The sequence below is a fragment of the Mustela nivalis genome (genome assembly GCF_964662115.1).
Source record: "Mustela nivalis genome assembly, chromosome: 9".
Classification (NCBI taxonomy): domain Eukaryota; kingdom Metazoa; phylum Chordata; class Mammalia; order Carnivora; family Mustelidae; genus Mustela; species Mustela nivalis.
In genome coordinates this window covers 73,835,873-73,856,490 of record NC_139028.1, presented here as the reverse complement: position 1 = coordinate 73,856,490, position 20,618 = coordinate 73,835,873, and the positions used below count along the sequence as shown (strand labels likewise).

General features: G+C 46.1%; 1 protein-coding gene across 1 annotated transcript in view; it reads right to left on the bottom strand.

Moving 5' to 3' along the window:
• The window catches only part of PARVA (parvin alpha), a 173,432-nt gene that overhangs the window by 66,182 nt on the left and 86,632 nt on the right, over window positions 1-20,618 (bottom strand). Inside the window, exons 2-4 of the mRNA XM_082683120.1 lie at window positions 4,176-4,265; window positions 4,023-4,093; window positions 1,672-1,774 (exon numbers count right to left, since the gene is read on the bottom strand). Of these exons, the coding sequence (XP_082539246.1) occupies window positions 1,672-1,774; window positions 4,023-4,093; window positions 4,176-4,265 (264 nt within the window). The remainder of the gene's footprint in view (window positions 1-1,671; window positions 1,775-4,022; window positions 4,094-4,175; window positions 4,266-20,618) is intronic.

Genomic DNA, 20,618 nt, shown 5'->3' with positions numbered 1-20,618 from the left:
TCATTCATTCATTCAATACACAGCGATTATGTGCCCGCTACAAGTCACGGGCACAGTACTAGCCCTGGAGACTCCAGGATTCATACATACAATGTGGCTCCTACCCTTCAGGAGCCCACGGACCTTTCCCTGAATAACACAGAACGTCAGAAAAGAAAGGCAGGTGTATTACCTACACATTGGTATGTGTGCATGTGCATCCCCAGGGGAACACAGAAGGTACATGACCATGACTTCCAGATGTGACTGTTGGAGGTACAGACATGCCCTACGGAGTCCCGAGATTAGAAGATGAACCGTAAAGGTTTGCCCTGCTGGGGAGAGGGAGAAGAGCCTGAGGCAGGAGGAACAGCATGGGTGTGAGCATGGAGATGTGAACAGGTGCGGTGTGCGTAATAATGCAACAATGGTAGTCATGAAAATAATAAAACCAGTACTCGTGAAAATGATGAGAGACATTGCTGGGGCACTCACTGTGTGTCAGGCACAATCCTAAGCACTTTCTGTTGCACAAGCCACATGTGTGAGCGTGTCCAGACGTGAGGCTGAAAAGACAGCGGGGGGTCAGCCAGAGGAGACGTCTGAATGCGGTGCTACAGGGCCCGCCTGGGTCCCCCCGGGGAAGGGGAGAGCAAGAACTGGAAAGACTACCCTTGGGTTTTGAGAAGGCTCCTCCTTGTGTGCCGTGGGTGTGGGCTGGGGGCAGTGAGCTGGGAGGCACTGAGCTGAGGCTGGAGGCTGTTTCAGGAGCTCAGACAAGTGAAAACGGGTGGGAGAGTAGACGCAGGAGACAATGTGCGCAAGAAGAAACGAGCCCTGGAGGCCCCCCATGTATCTGGGGTTTGCAAGAAAGAGGGCAAGAAACAGCAGTGGGAAAGTAGATGAGCTCAGCGTGAGGTACGCATGAGGGCGGCAGGGAATGAAAGTCTAGAACTCAAAGCAGAGGTTTGGACGAGAGAGGAACTGGGGAACAGCTGAGGAAAAGTCTGAATTCATTCAGGCTGAATTTGGCCTTTCAACACAAAAATCTCCCCTGAATTCACCTTTCTCCCCCTGGAGGACTTATATTTCCACAGCAACACTGAGAATGGGCACACACCTCCCCAGAGACAACACACCTGGACATGCAGAGGCCCAGGCTCCCACTTATGTGCCCCTGACCTAGAGAGGGCTACACAGAGGTGTATACAAACGGGTCCACAGCTCCTGGAAGTATACATACGTGCACACACACACACACATACATATAGGTCTACACATACACACATGCGCACACACCCATAGGTGACAGAGGTATGTACAAACGTGCTTAACGCCCACACATGTAAACAGACCTACAGAGGCCATCCTGCACAGTTTCCTAGAGGGTATAAAGCATGTGTTCTAGGACACAGTGGAGTTTTTTTTTTTTTCATCTACCGAGCTCATGGCCTTCAACTGCTAGGGGGAGCAGCCCCATCTGGTCATTGACCTCCCTCTGCAATTCATTCCTGCAAAACAGATTCCAGGAGGACACCTCCAGGCTCCACTGGTCTGTCATTCCACACTGTGCACAGTCCTAGCCCACCACCTGGGAGGTGCTGTGAGCTGAGAACGGCTCCTCGGGAGGAGTCGGGGACCAGCCACCTGCCGATCCAAGCTCTCCACCACAACCTTCCACCCACTTCTCACCAAAGAGCTTCTGCAGGACTTGTCCGTCATATAAATCTTCAGCCAGATCTTTCACGATGATTCTTTCTCCGACGAGTACGTCATTAATCCAGTCAATTAATACCTATGGGGAGGGAGACCAAAAAAAGAGAAGAGTCATGGGAATTTTCTCAAAGATCAGCTTTCTTATCCTGGATCGTTAAAATCGAAATGAACTTCAGATCTGGAACGCAGCAGAACCGTCCAGGTGACACAGTATGTAGGCAGAGTGCTGTGAGCCCTCAGGGCCCAGTTACTCTTCTGGCATTAAGCACTTCCAGTGCTGGTGACTTCAGTGTCCCTGTTGATATCTTTAGGCCCCTTACCATTCCTTACCCCAATGGAAAGCAACATTCACCTAGTGTTCAGCTGTGTAGCTTACACCAGGCAATGGTATGTGCTTTGGAACATTACACAAACCGGGGTGAGTGACCCACTAACTGACATGTGTACCCCCACCATCTACGAATCTAATGCAGGCTAGTTCCTGCTCTGAGCCTCTGATGGCCCACCTCTAAAATGGAGGAGGAAAAGACCTCCCACTTGAGGTAGCAGAAAAAAATCACCAAGGGCAAGGGCCAAATGTTCAGTAAAGGTACATTTTATGAATAAATAAAGCTCGTATTACCCATGACGACATTTGGCCAGGGGTTATTCCCCCCCTACGTTCAGGAGGGGAGATCAGACACAGAAGTGAACATAGCTGCCAAGGTCACGTTGCCGACCGTGGACAGAGACAGCAACCGAACTCTCATCTATCCGCCTCAGAGGGACTGTTCTCCTAGCCCAAGCCACCTCTCTGTGAGGCCAGGGCTGTATCCCCTCTCTCAGCAGCTGTCTCCTCTCTCCACATCAAGCACCGAGAGGAGCCATTCCACGGGCCTCTCCTTTAGTTAATCAGCACAACACCCACGAGAGGGAGGGGGCATTTGTTTGCTTTTTCAGGTAAGGAAACGGAAGCTTGCTCAAGTCCACTACCTTTCACTTTGAAATTTTTCAGCTCATGTGTTTTGTGTTTATTATTTATATATAGTAAAATTAACTCATTTTAAAGATACAGCATGGTGCGTTTTGGTCATTGGATATAGTTGTGCAACCACCACCACCACAACCGAGATGCAGAGCTGTTCGCTCAGCAGAGGAAGGTTGGGCTCTTTGCCCTCAGTCCCCTTCCCTGACGACAGGCCTCAGGCAACCACCATAATTTTGCATAAATGGAATCACACAGAACATCCCCTTTTGGGCTTGACATCTTTGACTTAGCAGAAATAGACTGCCTTTATCACAGGGGCAGTAGCTGGGCTGGGCTTCCTTACCTGTGGGGAGCCTGGGGCCTTCATAGAATGTTGTTCTGTATTGCCCTCCTGTTGGTAGCAGCTTCCCTCCTTACCCTCCCCCCCGCCCCACCCTCTAGCCATCCCCCAACAATCCCCCACCCACACACCCACCCAGCATTTATAAACACCTGCTCCATGTCACAGTCTTTGTTGGATCCTGGGGTACAATGATGCAAAAAGAGGTGGTCTCTAACCTCAAGAAGCTCATCATTTAGAAAAGGAGACAGACAAGTGTCTAAGTAGTAGCAACTAGTCATCGCGCGGTGACTCTAAGGGGACAGTCTGAGGTTGAACAGGCAGCTAGAGCATGAGACCCCCAAATGCCCGCCCCCAGGAGCAGGGGCTTCAACCTTCAGCTGGTAGGAATCCACACACAGGGTCTGAGCAGGAAAACGATAGACCTGGTTCGCATTTTGCACGAACCACTTTGGCATCCAGTGCCTTTTGTCCTGTTTTGAATGCAGCTTGGAGAAGCTGAAGAAGAAAAGCACAGGATGGGGAAGCCAAAGGGGGAGGCATGAACATTTTCCAGGGGACGACCACAGGCCAGGCACAGTGTACATGATGTAATTCAATTTATTCCCTTCTGTTTGAATTCCATCCCCTCTACTCAGCTGTGACCATACACAAACCACTGGCTTTTCCACAACTCACTTTCCTCACCTGTAAGTGGGGATGATAGGAAGTCCTATTTTGCAGGGTGCCTTTGAGGGGCCTTGGGACAAGCAGTGGAAAGACTGTGTGAACGTGAAGATCGTGGCAAATGTGAGCTCATTTGCACTAACTTCTCTGGCACCTGGGATCAACACCATTTATCGGGCAGCTGCCGTGTGCCACTTCTATTAAATTGGAGATGTCCACCTATGGGACCACGAGCTGCCCATGACTTTCAAGTCACTGTGAGTGGCTCCCGTGAGTGCCTTCCCAGAGCAGGGGGTCTACAGATGCCTGTTGAGCCGGGGGGTGCAGCTGATGCCCCTCCTAATTTCTTCTTACCTTCATTAGTTCTTGCAGTTTGGGGTCGCTGCGGGAGTTTGGGTCCACCATTGTTCGCACTTCATTCTCCTCTTTAAAAGGAAAAGACAGTCAGTGGGGGGTGGCTTTATCTGAAGGCATTAGGGTAACCCAGAAAACAAGAGACCCAGTTACCCAGCATGGTGTCCTCTGGGTCCAGCTCGAAGGGGATCGGGCTGAGGGGCAGATTGATGGCGTTCATGCCTTCCTCCTGAAGTTCCGATACTGCAAGAAGAAGACAGTTGGAGTCACACTGCAGCCCGCCGAGGACAGGGAGGAGCTCCCTTACAAACATGTTCGGGACGGACATTAATACGACCACAAAGGTTAGCCTACAGCTGTTACTCAGCCTGCAACAGAGTCCCTGCCTTTCTTTGCGAAGAGGACCAAGTAGTTCCCTTCAGGTCACCTCTGCAGACTGTCACCTCACTCCCTTTCCTCGGGGCAACAGGGAGGCCTCTGCCTGCTTCCAGATGTCATCTCAGGATAAACGCAAGTAGGGTGGGCACTCACATCTTTCTGAGGTTTCTGCCTGCCGCCTCCTCCTGCCCCTCCTCCCAGGGCTTTCTATCGCTGCAGAGTAGGTGCCCAGTAATTGTCTGGGTGAACAAGGTCACCAAGCCGTAAGCCATTTCCACCCTCGGCACAGGTCTCCTCATACTCCTCTCCTTATTTGGCTTCCCTAACTATTTTTCTGATTATCTTCCCTTCCCTTTTCTCAAGTATTTTTTGGATTATGCTACCTTCTCTTTTCCCTCCACCTCACCCCATCTGCTGCTCTAGGACACCTCAGTCTGGCCTCTTTCTAAGCTCTGGTCTGTCCCTTCAGCTCTAATGAGTAGGTGCCCCTGAAGCCAGGCATCTCCTCGCTTAGGCCCATTTCCTCAGCTGAATGTCAAGAGCCCGACTGGAAGGGTGGCCAGCGAGTCCTTCTCGCAGTTTTCAAATCCTAGAAATCTACAATTCCACTTTCCTCAAGGAAAACAAAAAGAGGTCAATGGCCACTGAAGACTTATAGCCTACTCTCCTCGCCATGTGCCCACTGTCCCCCCTCCCCATGAAGCCTCAGTGAAAAACAAATCCCTACTATAAAACCACTGAGGGGTGCTTGCTAAGCACTGACCTTGGATCACCTACTAAAATCAAAACCTACGAAATCTCCTCACCTCTATTCACTTCCAGTTTGGAGCATTACTTTTCACCAATGAAGCCCCAAAAGACCATTTTCTCTAATGGTACTGGTCACCAAAGGGTTCTCAAAGAGCTAATACGGCAGCAGTGATCAGCCTTAATAAAAGCAATGTCCCATCTCTCCATTTCATTTCTTTTTTTTTTTTTTTTTTATGGACTCTGGCCTCCCTGATGGCCAGTTGCAAGAACCCTTAAGCACAAGGCAGCCACTTACAAAGAGTTCTTTCATATTCGCACACTCACTGATGTTTGCAGTTGGATTGGGGACGAGATTGCCTAACAAAGACAGTGAAACACACTCTACCCCAAAGAGACACAACTTGCATTATGAAGCTGGTATTTAGTCCTGTTGCTGTGGGCTCTTGACATTCACACGGGAGATCAGCCAGTCATGGTCTTGAATCTGCAAATTTGCAAATTTGCAGACACCCACCACTCTATATAATTCCCCTCATCAAACATAACTGAAAGACATAAGCCACACCTTCAAGGCTAAAATGGTTCTAGTAAGCATCGGTTCATGTTTGCTTTCCAGTGAAAAACAAAACGGACTCCCGCAGTATCATGAGACTCCTACGATTTCCTCCAATGTTCCTCCTCAGACAGGCAGTGTGCTTTCTTTTCCAGGCTGTTTCTGACAAAGGAGGAAGGTTTCCACTACTGAACAAGCATTACTGTGCAAGCAGAAGTCAAGTCACGCTTAAATGTGGGCGCGAGGCTGGGTGTACTGGCAGGTAGAGACACTAGCTCCTGCCCAGGACCTTCTCTACCTACACTACCGACCACCCAGGTCTACACTGTCAGTACAATAGCTACCAGCCACACGCAGCTGTTCAAATTTAAATGAATTAAGAATTCGGTTTCTTCGTTGTACCAATCACACTGCAAGCACCCAGTGGACGAAGCACGGCTAGTGGCTACCATCTGGACATCACAGATGTCATGCTGTCCTTCATTACAGGAAATTCAGTTGGATGGCATTGCCCTAGTGGCTGATGTCCACATTTAATCTTCAGACAAGGCCTGACCCTGAACTCTAGGCTTTCCCCAGGTCTCCTCTTTTGTCTGTTTATAGAGATCTCAAATGTATCCACACACAACATGATTGTCAACACCCTCACCCCCACCATAACAAACACTAAAAGGAGACCGCTGTTTCCCAGCTCTTCTCTTCTTCAGTAAATGGCACCGCCATTCATACAATGGTTTAAGCCAAAATCTAAAAAATCACCCTTAACTTCTCCTTCCTCATGTTTTGCATCTAATATGCTGGCAAGTTTTTTGGGCTCCATCTCTAAACCAGGATCCAATGCCAACCACTTCTCACCATCTCCACCACCCCATCCTGGTTCAGGCCACCAGTATCTTTCACCTGGACAACCAGAACCACCTTACAACTGGTCTGCTGCTTTGCGATGCATTTTCCCGCAGCACAGTCAGAATGATCCATAAGGATGTAAATAGCATCATCCACTCTCCTGCGTTAAGCCCTCCGGTGGCTTCCCCTCATACTCAGAATGAAGCTCCAGCTCCTTCCTAACACCCACAAGGCCCTCTGAGTAGCCCCCTGCTCCCTCTCATCTTTTATTTTCTTCAGAGCACTCACCACATCCTGAAATAATCATTATTCATGTGTCTGTCGTCTGTCCCCCATGTAGCCAGAAAATAAACTATGGGAAAGCTGGCACTTTTTTCTCTTTTGTTCACTATTTGATTCCCCAAAGAGGAGCCAGAGTGCCTACATTCAAATCCATGATCTCCTAGCTCTGACCTTGGGCAAGTTCATTGACTTCTTATACCTTAGTTTCCCCATCTGCAGAATGGGAGTGATAATATTACCCACCTCCTAGGGTTTTGAGAAGGTTAAATGAGTTCATATAGATCAAGCACTTAGGAGAGTGCCCGGTGTTTGGTAGGAATTCTGTGAATACACTATGGGAGGGGGCTCAGTCAACTGAGATCTGAATCGTGATTTCGGCTCAGGTCATGATCTCCGGGTTGTGAGATGGAGCCTCGTGTGGGGCTCTGCTCTCCGTGGGGCGTCTGCTTCTGTCTCTCTTGCTCTCTCTTTCTCTCTCGCTCACTCACTCTCCCTCTGCCCCTCCCCCTGCTTACAGGTACGTGCTCTCTCTAAAATAAATCTTTCAAACAATTTTTAAAAACCTATTTGTTGAGTCAACGAAAAACCCAAACTGTTAAACCACCATTTGCACGGGTTATGCCTTGAGCCAGAATTTGCCAGAACAGTGTGGTAGATGCAAAGAAGGATTCTAGCTTGTTCTCTGGGAATAACAACAACAACAACAACACACACAAAAAAACATTTTGGCCTGACCCTGTGTGCGCATGTGTGTGCATATGTGTGTGCTTCTATTTTGTGAGGAGAGAAAAGCCGCATCTGTTCCAAGCCTGTTGTATGGCCTGAGCCAACCTGTGAATATAGAGATATTTACACCTCCCAAATGTGAGTAGAAATGTACTATCTGCAGCAAGGACTCCTAAAAGGTGGGTCTGAACAGGATCTTTTTTTTTTTTAATGTGTACATCATTGTTAAAATGTTTTCCGATGAAAAATCCCCAGTCAGAAACACTCCCCTCCGCCCTGCCTCTTTAATTCACTCACAGAGACATAACAAACCCTACAAGAAAGGCTGAGATATGTTTGCAATTGGAAATGTTTTGTGTTGTTTTTTTTTTTTTCAGGAAATGATTCGGTACAGGAACATCATTCCCATCCCATTAACTGCTGACTCGGAGCCAACTGTTTGTAAAAGTGAGTGTGCAAACTGCCCTGTTCAGGCCTGGCCCCTGCCCCATGGGGCCGCATTAGCCGCCACTTTCCCAAAACAGCCCGCGCCTGCTTTGGAGGCTTCCTTTCTATTAAGCCCAAGCAGGACCCAGCAGAAGCCCCTCGCCCATCTCTGTACTCTGAAAGAGAAAAGAGCTGCAATTGAATTTCTCCGGCACAGACTAGGAATATGATGTTTATCCCTTGAACCTCCTCTAACAACCTAAAACTGGGGCTGAATGTGCGGCCCTCGGTGTCTCACAGTGCCATTAGTCATAACTTAATAAACAGATTAAGTGCCCAGCTGAAGGTCGAGCTCGGGAGAGCAGGGTGATTGCCTCAACTCCTGCCTGATGTGCTCGCCTTTAGAGAGGGGGCTTTGGCTTTTCCGGGAAAGGCAGGCTGGCTCTGGGTCCAGTGGTGCTGCGGGGAAAGTACATGGATGGGCTTTGGAGTCTAACAGCGCTGGATTTGAATCCTACTTCTATTTTTATCAGCGGTGGGATCTTACATAAATGATCTAACCTCCCTGAAATTCAGAATAAAACAATTCTCTGTAAAACAACGTCGTAGCTGACACTGCTGGTTTCCTCGCTAATATTTGATTTGACTCTATTTCCCTGCTGAGAGAACCCTCATTTTGTTCCAGGGTATACTCCTCCCTCCTAAATTCCAGGGGAGATCCTGACTGGTGTAAGCTAATCACGATAATCTTAATCGCCCTGATAGTGACTGACTCAAGCATGGCCAAATGATACAACGAATTGAGAGAGAAAATTTCTAGAAGCTTCTGACAGTAGTTTTCCTCCATTTTAAAGAGAGGTCCAAAGAAGGGAAGGTATCCTTCTCATCATTATTACATCAGGATGTTATGCCTGGAATTGCTGCAGCCATTCTGTAATCACGAGGTAAGTTAGCCCAAATCCAAAGAAGAAACTAATATGCTAAGATTGGCAGAGAAGAAAGAAAGGGGTTCTTGTTGATACTGTTAAGCCACCATCCCTGGAGCCACTCTAGCTTTATGTGTCTTGTTATAAGAGAGATAATAAGCTCCCTTAGTGTTTAAGCTGGTGGAGTTGGCATTTTCTGGGGCTTGGAGCTCAAACTCCCTAATTAATACACAGGGCACCAGGATTATAAAGTTGATAGATGAATAGCGTAGGTCTACAATGAATGGTAATGTTCCTTTGCTTTTTACCATGAGAAACAGAAGAGCTGCAGGCATCTCTTGTACTTCAGAATACACACAGGGAGTCAAGAATACCACAGAGAAAACAACCATGGAGAGAAGAATGGACAGAGGTTTCTAAAATTACAAAAAGGGTCCATTTAGGCAAAGCCAGTAATTTCATTCGCTCAACTAGTAAACATTACTAGGCACCTCTTCTGAAGTCGATCTGGTGCCAGCACTGGGAATACATGCCTGAGAATTGGACAGGGATCTGCCTTAATCTGCTCACAGATGGTGGGAGGGGCAGACACATCAACACAACAAGCGTGATGCTGCCCATAGGGGTAAGCGCTACATGACTGCGGGGCTGCGGGAGCTCAGGCAGAACGAGGATAGCTCTGGATGGAGGACTGGGGAGGATTCCTAGAAAGGGCAAATTTGAGTCAGACTTCGAAAAATAGCAATTTTCATTTGACACAGGGGCCCCAAGAAAGGCACACCTTCTGTAAAAAAAGATCAAGGTGTGGAAAAACAGGGTAGGTGTTGAGAGTGATGATTATGCCTGATCACTGGGAAGGAGGGCGGGGAAAAGAGAAAGGGGAAGGAATCGAGAAGCAAACAGGTAAGTGAGCTCTAACGTGTCAGGGGTCATGAATTCTTCTGTTCCCCAGCACCCCCTGGACTATGCTTGCTGGGTCTATAGACAAAACAGCAACCAAACCAAACCAAACTGAACATACCAAGGGAGCGCAAGAGAATAGCTAGAACGTTCTTTCTCCTTCAGTGCAAGTGGGCACCACAGTGAGATATTTGGGCTGCTCTAGATCCTTATCAGGACTCTGAGGATTAATATCTGGCCCTTCTGAAAACTAGTAAAGCTCTCTTAATTCCTAAATGGATCAAGGGCCCCCACAGACGTTCTTGGCAGCAAGACAACTGACTTGATAATGGTCTGGTCAGCAAGCCCCAACAATTTTTGTCTATGTGAAAAATCAGCCTGAAAGAACATCAATTAAAACACTAGAGCTGGGGCACCTGGGTGGTTCAGTGGGTTAAAGCCTCTGCCTTCGGCTCAGGTCATGATCCTAGGGTCCTGGGATCGAGCCCTGCATCAGGCTCTCTGCTTAGCAGGGAGCCTGATTTCTTCTCTCTCTGCCTGCCTCTCTACCTGCTTATAATCTCTGTCAAATAAATAAATAAAATCTTTAAAATAAAATAAAAATAAAAATAAAAATAAAACACTAGAGCTAATATCATACTTAATGGGGAGAAAACAAATGCTTTCCCCCTAAGACTGCGAACAAGGCAAAGATGTCTCTGCTCACCGTGCCTATGCAAAATCATACTAAAAATCCTAGTTCATACCATAACACAAGAAAAGGAAATTAAAGGTATAGTAATTGGGAGCAAGGAAATAAAACTATCTTTGCAGATGACATGGTTATCTATGTAGGAAATCACAACTGACTGACAAAAACAAACAGAACAAAAAACTCCAAACTCTTAGAACTAGTAAGTAATTATAGCAAGGTTGCAGACACAAGGTAAATAAATACACATGTCAATTGCCTTCCCTTTTGCCAGCAATGACTGCTTGGAATTTGAAATTCGAAACACAGTATTATTTACAGTAGCACCAAAAGATGCAATACTTAGGTATAAATCTTACAAAATCCATACAGAATTGATATGCAGAAAATGACAAAACTCTGATATAAGAAATCAAATAAGATTTAGATAAATGAAGAGACATTCAGTATTCATGAATTACAAGACTTGATACTGTTAAGGTGTCAATTCTTCCCAACTTCCTCTATAGATTAAAAGCAATCAAAAACCACAAAAGGTATTTTGTGGTTACCAACAAATGGATTCTCATGTTTATTCAGAGATGAAAGACCCAGAGTAGCCAACATATTATTGAAGAAAAATGACAAAGTTGGAAGACTGACACTACCAAACCTTAAGACTTACTATAAAGATACAGTAATCAATACAGTGTGGCACTGGAAAAAGAGTAGACACACAGATCACTGGAACAGAGTAGAGAACTCAGAAACAGATACACACAAACATATTCAACTGATCTCTGACAAAGCAGCAAAGGCAATTCAATGCAGAAGGGATAATATTATCAATGTGTGGTATGAGAACAACTGAACATCTATATGTAAATAATGAATCTAGACACAAACCATCTACTTTCTGCAAAATTTAACTCAAAATGATCATAGGCCTAAGAATAAAACACAATACTATTAAATTTCTAGAAAAAAATTTAAGAAAACCTGGGTGACACAGGGTTTGGCAATGACTTTTGACGTACAACACAAGGACAATCCATGAAAGAAAAACTGATAAGCTGGATTTCATTAAAATTTCTATTCTGCAAAAGATATTGTTAAGAGAATGAAAAAACAAGCCACAGACTGAGAGAAAATACTTGCAAAACATACACTACATAAAAGACTTATATACAAAACAACCCAAAAAAACCCTTAAAAATCGAATAAGAAAACAAACCAACTACAAAATGGGCAAACCTAAACAGACATGTCACCAAAGAAGGTACACAAATGGCAAAAAAGAATATGAAAAAAGGTTCAACATCCCTTGTCATCAGGAAATGACAAAGCAATAAGATACCACCCCATTTTTTAGCATGGTTAAAATCCCCCAAACTTAACAACATCAAATGCTCACAAGATGTGAAGCCACAAGAACTCTCATTCATTGCTTGTGGGAATGCAAAATGATACAGCAATCTTGGAAGACCATGCGATAGTTTTCTTACAAAGCTAAAGTTTTACCATATAATTCAGCAATTGTGTTCCTAGTATTCACTTGTATTGAAAACATATATTCAGGGGGCGCCTGGGTGGCTCAGTGGGTTAAGGCCTCTGCCTTCGGCTCAGGTCATGATCCCAAGGTCCTGGGATCGAGCCCCACATCGGGCTGTCTGTTCCGCAGGGAGCCTGCTCCCTCTCCTCTCTCTTTCTGCCTGCCTCTCTGCCTACTTGTGATCTCTGTCTGTCAAATAAATAAATAAAATCTTAAAAAAAACCCCATATATTCACACATTTATAGCAGTTTTAGTCATAATTGCCAAAAACTTGGAGCAACCAAGACTTACTTCAACAGTCAAATGGATCAGTTGTGGTATATCCATATGGTGAAATATTACTCAGTGATTTTAAAAAATGAGCACTAAAGCCATGAAGAGACGCAGAAGAACTTTAAATATATAATTCCCGAGTCAAAGAGGGTAGTCTGAAAAGGTGCACAATGTGTGATTCCAATATAGGAAATTCAGAAAAGGTATAGAGACAGTATAAAGACTATAGAGACAGTAAAAAGATCAGTGGCTGCCAGGGGTTTGAGGGAAGATTTGAATAGGCAAAGTACTGAATATTTTTAAGAAGGTCAAATTATGCCGGATGATACCGTGACAGTATATACATGATTTTATGCATTTATCAAGCCCACAGAATTTTATAGCCCTGGGAGTGAACCTCAATGTAAACAAATTCAAAAAATCGTTTAGGTGGCTGGCGGCTCCAAGGGTGGGAGGTAGACTGTGATGCTAGAACCTAACAGAATCGCAAATGTGGGAGACAATCTCACTGGAAGGGGTGAAGGGGATGGTGCTGACCTAAGTGTCATTGGAAATGAGTGATGTCTGTGAAACCCAAGTCAAAAGGAACCGCACATAAGCATGGACTCTAGTTGATAAAGTTATTTGCCATGGGGGTGCCGGGCAACAATTCTGATACCGTGACACACAAACACTGCAATCGAATAATTACATAAACGAATGGAGGATGGTCGGAGCCAGGTTTCTCACTGTTGGAGTGGGAAGTTATAGACAAGCGGGAAAAAGGCTAGTTTGATCTATGTCGTGATGGGTGAGAGACGGAGATAGCAGTAAGCACTCATGTTTAGCTTTATATATACAGATGATTACAAACAGAAATATCACGAAGCAGGAGAACAGTTGACCCCGAACAACACAGGTTTGAATTGTATGGCTCCATTGTCACGCATTTTGTTTTTGAGTGGACAACAAAAGCCACAAGGCATTTATTTACAAGGACTCAACCCAGTCCTCGCCAAATCAAAGGTAGCATTAAAGAGGTTGCACCTGCTGCCATCTGAATAGTTGGAGAGAACCCCCTACCCCCACCAAGGTGGTCAGAAGCCCCTAGGGGCCCTTGACCTGGGAAGGCAGGTCACGCATATGCCACCAGAATAATCGGGTCTAGCAACCGGGGCTGGCCAGCAGGAGGCTGAGTTGAAGTGAAGGAACGTGTCTAGAGGGCATGGGGGGCACTGTGCTCGGAGCCCCATGTCTGTGGCACCCCTGCACCGAACTGTTCAGGCTCCAGGGCTGCACTGGGTTGGCTGCAGACCTTGGACCCCCTTGGGCTGGGTAGGGACCCCTCTGTCGTGGCAGCACCCCAGCCCCTCAGCCTCCTGGGGGCTGGTGTACTCATGGGTAGCCACAGCTGCCAATGGCCCCAGGCCAGTGGTACACCTCCGGGTATATGGAGCAGCTGTAATGTGCCTCCAGACTGCTGTCACACCCACAGGTGTGCTTGGTGCCTGCCACTGCTAAGCTGAGGCCACCAGGCTGCAGAATATGACCATTTTGGAGTGCCAGGCCCACTACCACTTCCCTTTTCCCTCCCTGTCCCAGCCCAGCCTGGTGCACCTATAGGTGGATTTTTTTTTTTTTTCCAGTAAACATAGCTGGAGTACTGCATTTCTTCCTTCTAGTTTTCTTAATAACATTTTCTATTCTCTATCTTGCCTTACTGTAAGAATATAGTATATAATATATAGAACACAGAATATGTGTTAGTTGACTGTTATGAAGGCTACCAGTCGACAGCAGGCTATCAGTAGTTAAGTTTTTGCAAAAGTTATATATAGATTTTCTTAATTATGAAGGGGTCAGTGCGCTTAACCCCCTGCCTTGTTCAAGGGTCAACTGTACATACTTGGGTTAGTTTCTGACTCTATTAGCTGAGAAGTCCTAAAAGTAATGGCACTCCAGTAGCAATGAATGTACCTGGCTCCAGATCCTGGTTTCTAGTGGTTCTCCAATAAAAGGAACCAGAGCTTTTTGGAAAGATGGCTGATTCTAGGATTGGAAAGGGAATCTGCAAGATCAGTCTGGAACCAGAAAGGAAAGAAGCTGGAATAATCCAAGCAGCAAAATAAATAAAATAATATTGGGTTATAACCAAAGGCACAAAATAAATATCCATTTATATCCATACTGATATAAATGACTGGATTAATTAATACTTGGGGGAGAGAAACCTCCTTTGTAGAATTCTAAATAATCTACATGGATCCTGTGTCCTCAGAGAAGGAAAGCATAACCCTTTATCCCTTAAAATAGGCCTTCCTTCCAAATAGTACAATAGGGAAAGGAGGAAAGGAGTGACTTTCAGTGTAGAATCCTGACAAACACTAGGTACGCCAGGTGATCAAGGTCAACATCACAGTCATAACTCATGGCATTTTAGGTGATGTGATGAAAATAGCATTTACCTCTTTGCTCTTCCTTTTCAAACCCATGAGCCCGGGGGAAACATTAGACAGATTTCAATAGATGGGCATCCTAAAATATGTTTGACTAGTGTTCCCTCAAAACTGTCAAAGTCATCAAAAACAAGCCTGAGAAACAATCAGGGTCAAGAAGAGCTAAGGAGGCACAATGACTTAAATATAACGTGGTATCCTGGATGGGATTCTAGATCAACAAAGGACATTAGATAAAAACTAAAGAGATTGGAATAAGCTATATACCTTAGTTAATAATAATACATCAACACTGGTTTGTGAATTTTAAATGTCTCCTACTAAGGCAAGACGTTAATAAGAGGGGAAACCGGATGTAGGTTATAGGGGAATTCTTGGTTCTATCCTTGTAATTTTTCTGTAAACCTAAAATTACTGTTAAAATAGTTTTAAAAAAATCAACCTGAATTTGCATTTTTCCAACCAAATATAGTACTCACAGGGGTGGGCGGAATCCATGATGTTATGGGACACATAGGTTTCCGTCATTACCAAGGAGATGATGGTAACTTAGCCAACAACAGTTGAGCCCTATAGAAGCATCTGTACAGGAGGCAAAACACAAACACCACTTCGAAGCCCTACACGTGCAAGATGTACTCATTCCCAAGTGGGAACTGAAGTTTCCAGGAAGAAAGGACATAGTTTATGTGTCTCCAGGGCTGAGACGCGAAGACAAAGCTTCTGCATAACTTAAGGATGCCTGGCAAGGCCATTTCTGCCTGCCTACTAGTACAGACATCACTGAAAGTACACTGGTCTCTTTAATGATCTTAATGATTTTCTCTGGAACTGCTCTGGAAAGTATGGTTTTTTTGGTTTGTTTTTTAAAGATTTTATTTATTTATTTATTTGACAGAGAAATCACAAGTAGGCAGAGAGGCAGGCAGAGAGAGCAGGGGAAGCAGGCTCCCTGCTGAGCAGAGAGCCCAATGCGGGGCTCCATCCCAGGACCCTGGGATCATGACCTGAGCCAAAGGCAGAGGCTTTAACCCATTGAGCCACCCAGGCACCCCTGGAAAGTATGTTTACCCATGGGCCCTGATGGGGGTTTTCACACCAAAGGCTTTTGGGTTAGTTTACCGTTGCTGTGGTAGCACATGACAAATAGTGCGTGGCTTGAAACAATACAGACTTATCCTTTGAGTTCTATAGGTTGTAAGTCCATCAAGGGTCTCTGTGGGCTAAAATCAAGGTGTTGGGAGGGCTGTATCCCTTTCCAGAAGCTCTAGGGGAGAAGCTATTTTTTTTGCCTTCTCAAGCTTCCAGAGGCCACTTCTATCCCTTGGCTTGTGGCCTCCTTCCTCCATTTTCAAAGCTGGCAATGGGGGCTGGGGGCCATATCTTTCTTATGTTGCCTCACTGAACTGCTACTTCTGCCTCCCTCTTCCACTTTTGAGTACACTGGTAAGTCTACCAGGCCCATCTGAACAATCTGGGACAATCTCCCTATTTTAGGGTTGACTAGATAAAAATCCCACCTGCAACTTTAATTTCCCTTTGCCATGTAATGTAACATATTGACAGATTCCAGAGATTGGGCTATGGTCATCTTTGGGGTGGGAAGGGGACTGTTATTCTGCCTATAACAGCCTTCTTGGTTAAGGGGATAAGTTCTGTTCTTAATACTTGGGTACGACATATGGGTTCACTTTTCCTCCATGTGAGATTGCCAACAGAAAATGCAAAATTCCAAACCTTTCCATCCCAGCCCTTAAACTAAAGTTTTATTACTTTTAACTAAAAGGATACTTGTTTCAACAGCCATAATGTAAAGCATCAGGGAAACATGGGAGCCAGCCCGTAGTAGCCTCAGCAGACTGTCAGGGCCTCAACACACTCCCCTGTACTTGATGCCGTGCTTTAGTCACCAGGGTCTGAAATCTGGCCTTTGGAGCATAGCCAAAAAAAAAAAAAAAAAAGGAACTTAGAGGCTGGTGTTGTGATGGGGGCTGACAGGGAGATGTATAGTCTTTACGAGTCTTATAGTTTCCACCAGAGTCTTTGTTTTGGTCAGTTTTATAGTCTCTACAGAACTGGAAGGCTGCCAAGCAAATGGCCTTTGGACATTTGTTCATCGTTCAGCCAAGCACGTGATTTAGCTGCCCTCCAAATAAGGAGGGAGACGGATGCACCATTGGCTGGCTTTGGGCAGTCAAAGCAATCTCAACCGAAACATTGGTGGAGCTCTCAAGTAAGTCATGGGAATGCTCCTGGGGAAACAATACATCATTATTCTTTGTCTTTGGCCATGCTCTGTCCTGTTATCTCTTTACATTGAGAGCCAGAACCACTTCCTTGGTCTTAAAGGAGACCTACTCCTACTTAAACAGAAGGTGGTAGAGGTGCCAGCCTGGGAGTTGATAACTCGAAGCCATTTTGCATGTGTGTACTCCTGTGTGCCTCCAAACACCTCCCCCTTACATCAGCCTGGGGAGACCACAGAACTTGATCTGGCATATTGCCTAACTGAACGTAAACTACGAGTACAATGAGCAATAGGACAGCCTAGGTGGAACTGGCACGCCGACTATCTATTTCCCTCCTAAACATGTATGGGCATCTCTCGTGCTGGGGGCTATGGATCCAAAGATAAACAATTACTTCCCTTCTAGGGTCAGCAGGTTCCTGAAGGACAATTCTCGTAGGGGTCCGTAGAGCCCAGTGCAGGGCCAGCCACACAAGAAGCATTCAGTAAGTGCTGGGAGGATGCTTTAGTTGGGTGGGGGTGGGGGGGAGACACATACACAGACCGTAATGCAATATGAATAAGGGCCTCCATGTGGTTCTGACCTAAGTCCTGAGGGCAGAGTGCCCTCCAACATGGAGGGAGCCACAGAGGAGTGTGTGGGAGACAGAGGGGCCATGGGAGGGCAGGGGAGCCCCAGGACATGCTTTAGCCTCACCTGCTTCCCTCTTTGTGCCCTACCTGAATGAAATTTTCTTTCTTCATTATGTTCTCTGTGGCTCTTGGACCTTCATGTCGGTATCTTTCTTATTCATGAATTCTTTACAGCCAGTTGTTCATTTTTGCGGTGGCTCAATGCTGCTTAAAAAACACAACATCAACCACTAGTCCCCTTGAATTCCCAAGTGGTGGCCACCATGGAAACAAGCCCTGGGGGTGGCTGGCGAATGACCATGGCACTGCTGTTTGCTGACTGGCTCAGTTCTCTGGTGGACTAATTCTAGGTTTGCCTGCAGGCCTGTCAGGGGTTTATCCTTAAGAAGCACAATGTGGGGCACTGTCTCTCAAATGGACAACAATGATGACTAGAAGAGAAGACACACAGTCACACTGCCCTTCCTTTGTACCAGACATGGAAACATGACACCTTTTTTTTTTAAGCACATATTAACATATTTAATCTTTCCAGCAATCTGAGGAGTAGGTGCTGTTATTATCCCCACTATATAGATGAGGAAAATGAGACCCAGAGAAGGTGTGTAACCCGACCAAGGCCACACAGCTAGAAAGCAGAACTCAGTGGATCTTGGGCCACCTGGTTGCAGAGTTCACATCCTTAACATTATGTTATAGGTTGTCCCAGTTTTATGTAATGACATTCATTCATGTAATGACTCATTCATTCATTCATTTATTATGAAAACACCTAGAACATGGTCACTTCCGCATTCCCATGTAAAGCTAGGGGAAAGTTTCATGGCGGATCACCTTGCATATACTAAGCCCTACAGGTTGTCTGGTCACCCTAAGGAGGCTCGGCCTCTGTAAAAGCAGATTAAAAAGGAGGTGATACATGAGCAGTAATTTTGTTTTGTTTTAAATAATAGGGTGATTTATTTCTGGCTATAAAAGAAAAACAAGCTCATTAAAGAGACCTTTGCAAATACAAAACAACGAAGAGAGGAAATAATCCTACTGCTTAGAGATAAACCTTGTTAATACGTTGTATTTTGTTACCAGGTTTTCTGTTTTACACACATACACACACACACACGCATGCACATAGCACATGGCTCTCTAGCCTTTTACTGTATCACAGAATCTCATCATCTTTCCTTATGCCATCAAAAACATCACTGTAAACACTGTTCCCAATTTCTGTCGAAGGGACACACAACATTACTTAGCCATTCTGTAACTGCTGGACATTTAGGTGCTTTCCAATCATGGGGGGAGGTGGCAGAGTCGGGATAGGTTGAGTCATTCCCCAGCTATGAAGGGTGAGGGGGCCTCCAGTGGAGGGGCCAGCAAGGGCAAAATGTGGTGCCCAGGGGGAATGAGATGCACAGCCCGTGTGAGTCAGGCCACAAGCTATTCTCTTCAGGGGTAAGGAAGCTCAAGTTCAGAGTTTAAGAGACTTGCCTGAAAGTTTCCTAGAAAATGATTTGAATGGCTATTCATCCTCTTTGCCCCATGTCTTGGTTTGGAGGCTCCTGATAGTAGGAAGGGAACCCTTGAGAGAGGGGGCCAGGGGCACGGGGAGCGACGTGAAGACGGGACGGGGCGGACGGCGACGAAGGGCACATGTGGAACTGAGCTGAGCCCCACCCCCGTGTGGGCTCTCTAGGAGCCTCTAGGCTGTCTCCAGGAGACTTCCCCACCAAGCTGAGGTTCCCCAGTTAAGGGTGCTAGCATTCCACACCTCAGGCTGTGCTGGCTGCTGCCTGAGGGGCTTTAGAAGCCACAGCCCTGAGACGGAGCCGTGAAGGGGCCAGGCTGTGGCGGGGTCTGCTGTGTGTACCAGTCATCACAGCCAGGCTGAAACCAGAGGGGCCTGAGAAGCTCACGGTCATGTACACCCGGAATCTCCGTAGGCCAAGGGCCAACACAGGTGTGGCTCCAGGTGACGGGGGAGCACCAGGAGGGATCTGGGAGGGCTTCGGGAAGTCAGCGGTGCCAGACCCTTTTGTGGACAGACCTCTTTTCTTTCCAGATCACTTCCCACCATTTGTAATCACACATCCATGTGCATATCTGTAGAACACCTGTCTCCTCCATTCTCTTGAGTGCTTCGAGAGGACAGAGGCCTTGCCCACCACGGCACCGCCATCAGCTGCCGCACAATGAGTGCTGAGTGTGTGTTTGCCGAATGAAGGACTAGTACGGGGATGCTGGTCCAGGGGAAGTCTGCCCTTCTAGCAGAGTCCCATGGCCAAAACAGCCTCTTTTTTTTTTTTTTTAAAGATTTTATTTATTTTATTTGACAGACAGAGATCACAAGTAGGCAGAGAGGCAGGCAGAGAGAGGAAGGGAAGCAGGCTCCCTGCTGAGCAGAGAGCCCGATGCGGGGCTCGATCCCAGGACCCGGAGACCATGACCTGAGCCGAAGGTAGAGGCTTAACCCACTGAGTCACCCAGGCGCCCCCAAATCAGCCTCTTATAACCTTCTACATCACAGCCAGACATTCATACTGGGTAGGTCTGGGCTTTAAGAAGAGAATGATAAGGAACTAAACATAACAAGGGAGGGAGCAGAGAGGGCATGCGCCGGTTGGTTCTGAGTATGAGGGTCTGAGATGCGGAGTGGGAGGTGTTTTTGCTTATCACTGAGACCTCCTCAGCATCAGTGACTACGTCCCATTCCCAACTGGAAGTCCGAGACTATCACACCAGAAGTGGGAAAACGCTGCCGGTCGTTGTGTATCACAAGGACCATCGAGGCTTCCTGGTATGGAAGTTATTATTTTTTTATTATTTTTTCCCTCAAACCCAACAATCCATGTTGACAGTAAATCCTCATAGAGAACCTATTAAAAGAAATTGTAGTAAATCAGAGATGCTTGCCCTGCCTGTCTGGCATTCTGCTGATTGCATGCCTGACACTTCCACGGTAGCTCCCTTTGGTGCAACCCTCCATTTGATTCAATTCTA